The sequence below is a fragment of the Trypanosoma grayi genome, assembly GCF_000691245.1.
Source record: "Trypanosoma grayi strain ANR4 Tgr_314_V1, whole genome shotgun sequence".
Taxonomy (NCBI): domain Eukaryota; phylum Euglenozoa; class Kinetoplastea; order Trypanosomatida; family Trypanosomatidae; genus Trypanosoma; species Trypanosoma grayi.
Genome location: NW_008825933.1, coordinates 1 through 7,001, shown reverse-complemented (window position 1 = coordinate 7,001; position 7,001 = coordinate 1). Strand labels below are relative to the sequence as shown.

At 57.2% G+C, this 7,001-nt stretch overlaps 5 protein-coding genes across 5 annotated transcripts; all 5 read left to right on the top strand.

The window, feature by feature from the left end:
• Window positions 1-83: 83 nt before the first annotated feature.
• DQ04_03141040 (carrier protein) lies at window positions 84-1,157 on the top strand (the record flags this gene model as incomplete). The annotated part of the gene is made up of 1 exon (XM_009312560.1): window positions 84-1,157. One exon carries the CDS (start codon window positions 84-86, stop codon window positions 1,155-1,157), a length of 1,074 nt encoding a protein of 357 aa, XP_009310835.1.
• A 947-nt stretch (window positions 1,158-2,104) lies between these two features.
• On the top strand, window positions 2,105-3,133 carry DQ04_03141030 (nucleoside phosphorylase; the record flags this gene model as incomplete). The annotated part of the gene is made up of 1 exon (XM_009312559.1): window positions 2,105-3,133. The coding sequence occupies one exon, from the start codon at window positions 2,105-2,107 to the stop codon at window positions 3,131-3,133; it is 1,029 nt and encodes a 342-aa protein (XP_009310834.1).
• Window positions 3,134-3,713: 580 nt separating this feature from the next.
• On the top strand, window positions 3,714-4,283 carry DQ04_03141020 (hypothetical protein; the record flags this gene model as incomplete). Its single annotated transcript, XM_009312558.1, has 1 exon — window positions 3,714-4,283. The coding sequence occupies one exon, from the start codon at window positions 3,714-3,716 to the stop codon at window positions 4,281-4,283; it is 570 nt and encodes a 189-aa protein (XP_009310833.1).
• A 195-nt stretch (window positions 4,284-4,478) lies between these two features.
• Window positions 4,479-5,471, top strand: DQ04_03141010 (ARP2/3 complex subunit; the record flags this gene model as incomplete). The annotated part of the gene is made up of 1 exon (XM_009312557.1): window positions 4,479-5,471. The coding sequence occupies one exon, from the start codon at window positions 4,479-4,481 to the stop codon at window positions 5,469-5,471; it is 993 nt and encodes a 330-aa protein (XP_009310832.1).
• An 886-nt stretch (window positions 5,472-6,357) lies between these two features.
• DQ04_03141000 (hypothetical protein) lies at window positions 6,358-7,001 on the top strand (the record flags this gene model as incomplete). Its single annotated transcript, XM_009312556.1, has 1 exon — window positions 6,358-7,001. A coding segment is annotated over one exon (644 nt), but the record flags the coding sequence as incomplete, so codon positions are not given.

Below are 7,001 nucleotides of genomic sequence, written 5' to 3'. Positions count from 1 at the left end.
TAGTCGAAAGACGGAGACAATAATTCTTTCTTGTTTTGTTTTTCACAAGAAAGCAATAGAGGAGGTGAGGAAGGTATCTTGCAATGTACAGCCCCACCTTCATCCCGCATGTGGAGACGCCTCTGGAAGACGACTCCGGCGCCACACCTGCGCTCTGCGCCGTCTCGCTGCACGCCAGGGAGGTGTGCCCACACGATCACACGAACAGCATTAACAGGAGCTACTCTGACTTAGACATTGCGCGGTTTGTCATTTACGCCGCCGCGCTTTGCTGGATGCGGACCGCGCTGCAGCAGCCCCTTAACCTTGCCTTAGCGCGCCAACAAACATGCAGTACTGCGGGATCCATGAGTGCAGCGCAGATTGTGCGGCACGTTTACAGGACGGAGGGACGTCTGCGTGGCCTCGCGCAGGGGATGACGGCGCTGACGTTTGGATGCGCACTCAGCGAAGCGCTCTATCTGTGGCTCTTCGAATACAGCAGGGAGCGCCTTCCATTAGAGACGGACGCATCGCGGGATGCGGTGTCGGGGTACATATCGGACGCCGTCTGCCGGCTGGTCCACCTCCCGCTCAGCATCGTCGCGCTGCGGCAGATGACAGCGAGAAACACGGGAGTCAAGGGAGCACACGGAACAAAGAACATGCTGCAAACACTGGCGGGGATGTACCGCGAGGGTGGGATGCGCACCGTCTTTGCCGGCTACGGCACGACACTTCTAGTCGGTTGCCAATGGACAGCGGTGTGGTGGGCCTTGTACGGCGGCACCAAGAGCCGGCTGTACGATGCCGCCAGCGCCTTTTTGGAGGAAGAGGACCAGGTGCAGCAGCAGGCAGCGATGGGCCTACACTCGTGGAGACACTGGCTCTTGGCGAAGGACGACAATGTCCTGCTAAACTCAGTGGCATCCATATTCACCAGTACCACCACAGCCGTGCTATTCAACCCGTACTTGGTTTTGCGCGCCAACCTGCAGGTGACGCCAAATGCTCGTCTCTGGCAAGTCGCACGAGAAGTGTACCGCACACGAGGACTTAGCGGCTTCTACGGGGGACTCGCACTCAGTGTGGGGACGTGTCTAATAGATGGGGTGTTGGCGTCGACATCGTATGAGTATGCCAAGATGTGGGCAGACAAGACCCATAGTCACAAATAAGTGGAAGACTCGAAGCGGGCGACACCGACCACCGGCTTTCTTTGTTGTTGTTGTTGCTTTAAAGAGGAGGGGAGAAAAGGAAAGGGCAAGACATGGAATGTTGTTGCTTGTTGCTTTCTTTCACAGTTAAGAGTTGCTATTGGGCTGGGCTGGGCAGCGCTGCGCTCGTCGACGCTGACAGAATAATTACGCCCCTCAACAAAAAACATGGAAGTATCGACGGCGAGGCATCAGGCACGATGGATGCGTGCACGCGTCATGGCGGTTTGAGGAAGGGTATGTTGAATGCGTATTGGGGAGGCGGGGGGCGACAGTGAAGGGTGTACGTTGGCAGGAGACGTACGTGGGCACTTTGTTCAAAAAGGAACGCGCGAAGTTGGAGATCCAAGCGCCACACCGCATAGGCTCTACGTTACAAGCCGCGTACACACCAAGTGCATGCACCGCAGCAGCAACAGATACATCCGGCTGAGATGTATAATAAAGTAGTATGGGACCGCAGACACAGCGTCACATGCTGTGGGCGTGTCGCATGCTCACACGAGTCTACATTTCTCAGCAAGGTTTGTGCAGCACCTTGTTCTCCCAAGAGCATTTGATTTTTTCTTCAAACGGCTGTGCCATATACGCAGGCACATACACGTCATAAACTTACTGCTATTTATTCCCTTCGAAAAGTAATTTGTATCTTTCTGGACTTCGACTATGGGACAAGCACACTCACATTCAGGCACGTTGTCTTGCATCATGTGCACTAACCCGTATTCCTCTGCTTACCTGTCGACGCCGCTGCTGCTGCTCCTGGGCTCCTGCATGGCCTCTCCTGCAGTTAGGTGTGCCACTTTTCTTGCTGTTCTTTGCTCCCGGTCTCCTCTTGAACCATTCTGTGGTGGACCCGTTAGAATTCTGCCTTCTTACACGTTAATCACAACAAACACAACAGCAACATGTCAAACTCCGCTTTCGGCAACGACACAAAGGTGGACCCTAACCTTCCCGTCACCGCGGACGGTGTCACGTACCACCTGAGCTGCAAGAGCAGCGACCTTGCTGACCGCGTCATCCTCGTCGGTGACCCGGGCCGCGTGAAGTATGTTGCCGAGTTCTTCGACGCGGGCAGCATTCGTTTCCGCAGCGAGCACCGTGAGATTTTCATCGCCACCGGAACGTACAAGGGCACACCCGTGTCTGTGCTGAGCACCGGTATGGGTACGGACAACGTTGAGATTGTGGTGAACGAGATCCACGTGCTGAAGGAGTATGACCTCGAGACCCGCCAGTGGCGCCCGCGTGTCGGTGATGCCTCTGCGCCGAAGGACGCGAAACTCTTCGACCCCTCATCGGTCAAACTCATCCGCGTCGGCACGTGCGGCTCGCCCTACCCCGAGATGCCCATCTCGGCGCTCGCCATCACGCGCTACGTGATCGGGATGGACAACACGTGCCTGTTCTACAAGGGTGGCAAGACGGCGCCGTCGAAGGACCTGGAGGAGGTGCGCCGCGTGACGCGCGAGCAGTCGGGTCTCGGGGCCATCGACGTGTACACCACGAAGGCGCACCCCGCCATCACGAAGAGCATTGTGACGGCGTGCGAGGCGTTCAACAGCAGCCGGGCGGCGGGCACGCCGGAGCAGGCGTACGTTGTCGGCACCACCGCCACGGCAAGCGGCTTCTACGCCTGCCAGGGTCGCGCTGTGGGCCGCTTCCGCGAGCACCTCACGGTGCCGAACCTGGTGGCGGAGCTCTCGAAGCTGAAGTTCAATGTGAGCGAAGGCACGGAGTTTGTGGCCAACATCGAGATGGAGTCGAGCTCACTGTGCTACCTGTCGAACCTGCTGGGGTACCAGTCGGGGACGGTGTGTGCGGTGGTGGCGACGCGTGCTGGGGACCAGCATATTTTTGCGACGGCTGAGCAGACGAAGACGGCGCTCGCCAACGGCATCCGCATTGCTCTGGATGCCATTGTCTCCGCCTAATATAGGAAGGGGATGGGTATAAATGGATGTTCAGGGGGGCCAAGCATGAGCCGTTCTCGTAAATAATGAAAACAGGAGGGACTGAGTTACAGCCACAAAAGAAGACGATTTTTTTGTTCTTAATCGACGGCGTGATATTTCTAAAAAGAAAAATTAGAACGCTGAAATCTATTTACGTTTTATTCTTCTCGTTTTTTAAAGGGCTGAGAAGCAGTAAGATAGGATTTAGCATATGACGGGTTTTATGTTCGTTTTGTTTTTGTGTGTTTCCTTCAACTTTTTTCTTGTCTTCTACGTGACACCTTTTTTTGGTGTTAGTCTGTGTGCAGTGGGAGATGAATTATTCCTTCAGGCATCTCCTGCTTTGCGTTCAAAGGCAAATCTTCTACGTGCCACGGAACCTCCCCCTAACCCTCCGCTCTCACCGCTGCTGTCACTCGTTCTGCTATTGGGGTCTGCTTGATTTGAGTAACTAGGGCGAAGACACGCATTTTCTCTCTTGTGTGTCTTTTTTTTTTTTTGTTTTTGTTTTTCGTTTCTCCTGCCCTTCAAAAGTTGTCGTAGTGGCGTATGTGGCGAAATGAAGGAAGGCGGCTCGCACAAGAAGCGGGGTCGCGATGAGCGTGAAGTCCTTCCACTCTCAGTGGGGCGTTCACATCAGGAGAAGCAGCAGCAGCAGCGGCTGTTGCGTTGCCCGTGGTGCAGTGACGGTTACCTGCTGCAGCCTCCCGCTGATACTGATGCTGACGGTGTTGAGAGAGCAACGGAGGAGGTGGAGGTGGTGGTAGAAGGCCACCTCTGCACGAACCGCACGGCGTGTCCGCACCGTGAGCTGCTGTGGCGAGACACCAGCATGGCGTTCTCCGGCATCCGTGCCGAGGGACTGCTGCGCCGCTTCTACGGTGCATTGGACGCGCACCTCCAATTGTGCGAGCGAGACGGTGAGTCGCCGCAGCCGCGTCGTGGTGGAGGTTGTGCGTGGAGCATCGTAGCGGAGCGGAGTCCGCTTTTTGTGGCAATGGGCGAGGAGAGGGCCCTGGCGGAGGAAGAAGAGGAGGGGTGCGCGTGGCCTCCGCGGTTTGACGCCAATGCGCCTGTCTTTTACTTTTTGGTGTGTGAAGACTGCGGTGAGAAGGTCTTCGTCTGTTGATGGTAACGCGCATGCATGTTTTGTTGGCCCACCGATGGGCGACTGGCCGCATCCCCCTCGTGGCAGGACGAGAGAGAGTTTGTGCGGGGTGTTGTAACTTGCGTCTGTCTTGCTTTTTTTTTTTATTTCTTCGCTTTGCGCTGCAACGCCCCTCTCTTTTTGGTTTATCTTTCCAACGACGCGGACAGCTGTGCGATGCTTCTGCTGGAGAAGGTGCACCCGTCCATCCAAGCCGCCGTTGACCGCGTCCTAGCAGGGGCGAACAAAACGCCCACCACCGTTGTGCGGGACTTTGACGGCTGCGAGTACCATATACGCGTTGAGCGGCAGCAGGCAGCAGCAGCGGCGGCTGGGGAAGGGGAGGGGGACGGGAACAGCGCTGGTGGCCAGGCGGATCAGCAGTGCTGTGCCTCGGTGACGGTCGCGCTTCGCCACACGACGCCGTTCAATGAGCTGGATGCTCACCACAACTTTGACGAGGTCCTTTCGACCCTCTTCCCGCCACCTCTCCGCAAGTTTTTGAAGTCGGATACGTTTGGCCGTAGCAGCGGGGAATTTGTGGTGGAGATCCGCATTCCCGCAGCCGCGTCGGAGAGAACACGGTGTGAGGCGCTGCAGGCGGCAGGGCAGCTGCGCATCTGGAGCTATATCCCCGTATTTGCCCGACAGTGCGAGGTGTACCTGACGCGGCCGGAGCTTGTGAAGCCGATGCTGCTGCACTACCACGCGGGGGAGGAGATGCTGCTGTTCAGCCACAAGGGAAGTTTTCTCGTCCTTGTGGCTCTGCGCGTCGCCTCAAAGGACGAGGCGGTCTTTACGCGGCACTTCCTCCAGACCATGATGGATGCCAAGAAGCTGCAGCGTGAGATCAGCGCGGCACCGGCCTTTGCGTTTGACCACGGCAAAGTCCCTGACTCGATGCCTAAGGGTATGCCAGTCGCGTGTGGGAGCGATCCCTGTGTCTTCTGGTGCAGCTTCCAGTTGTTTAGGCGGCAGATGGAGCCAATGGAGCACCTCGTAGAGACCGTCACACAGCTAGTGAACTTCCGCAGCACGCTCGCGTACCACATCCACGCGGGGAGGACGTACATGCACAGCATGATGCGGAAGCGGGTGGAGATGAGCCTTCAGGTACTCAATAGGGCCAAGACGAAGACGACGGGCAAAGCCAAGATTGCTCTTCAATGAGCTCTGTTGGAGCCTCTGCTTCGCAGAAGTTAGAAACAGCACTGAGTGAGGCAATTCCGAACAACTACTACTACGACTACTACTGCTACTAATACTACTGTTGCTGCTTCTGCGACTGCTTGTTGGTAGTAAAGCCGGTGTGCGCAGCGCATTCAGATGGGTCGTCTGGAGAGACGCACTTGTCATTACCTCTCTCTTGGTTTGGTGTCCGCACGTGTGCGCGGATCCGGGCAGAGTCATTCTCGTGGAATGGCCGTGGTATCATCCCCTAGCAATAGCGCATTGCAGTGCGAGAGAGGCAAGAAGAGAACGAAAGCAAAACGCCGATTTCACTTCACAGTTATGGCTGACCTGTTGCACGTATGTGTCGTTGTTGTCTCCTTCTCCTGTTATGCTACCGCGGGGGACTAGTGAATGGTGTGAAACAGCCGTTTTTATTCTATTCATTTGTGGAGAGGCCTTCGCTTTCCGCACAGTGGTGATGCACAAGTGATGAGCTCCGCTTCTTCGCCTGTGCTGGGGCGCAGCGGTGGTGGGTGGGGGACGCACCCGTCAGTGCAGTACGGGGCCAACAGATGGCGTTGACGCACGCGCATGCATGCGGGCATATATAATTGTGTACGCACGGTTCTCATCGGCCGGTATCGACAGGTATATCGAGAGGCGTCACTCAGCAGGGTACCGAAACACCTTCGTGGTGGAAATGCGGCGTCGCCATTTATTTCATTCTCATTTTCTTGTTTTGTTTTTTCTTATGATTTCTCTCTCTCTCTCTCTCCCTCCCTCTACTTCCTTATATAGGTGTGCGAGGGGGTATTGTTTCGGGGGTCAGTCCTCAAACGGGGAGAATATAACACATTCAGCAGCGCCCACGCACACTGGCAGGATGCACCGCTCGACTCCGGCGACGCTGAGTGCCGTGCCCCGCCGGTGGTCACACGCCACCAACTCCATCGCTGCGCTGCAGGGGGCCGCCGCTGCGCTCGTGACGGATGCGGCGCAGCACCCGATTGGCCTCGAGGTGGACGTGCGCGTGCCACACAAGAGTGCAGTGCCAGTACTGCGCCACGACCCGTTTCCTCCGGTCGACACGGCCGCTGCGGGCTGCGTCACGCTTTCCGAGTGGCTGGAGACGCTCGCTGGCATCGTGCACGCGCAGGAGCGGCGGGTGGGTGTCGTGAAACTCGACTTCAAGGAGCCTGCGGCGGCACGCCTATCGCATCAACTGCTTGTGGATTCCTCCGCGTTGTATGAAAGGTTGAGTTTGCATTTCGCGTTCTGGTGGAACGCTGACGTTGTCGCGGCTGGTGACGCCGCAGAGGAGCCGAGCAGCAGCGCCTCGTTTCTGTCACTCCCCGAGGCGGAGGTGCATGCGATGCTCCGCGACGCCGTCTGTGAGTTCCGTTTCGGCCTCTCGTTTGGCTGGAACATGCCCGCCGACTACGAGGCATACGGCGCGGGCGACGTCGCGCGCATGCGGGGCTTCCTGCAGCGGCTGGCCGCGCATGGCGGGGAGTGGCGGGCGCGGTT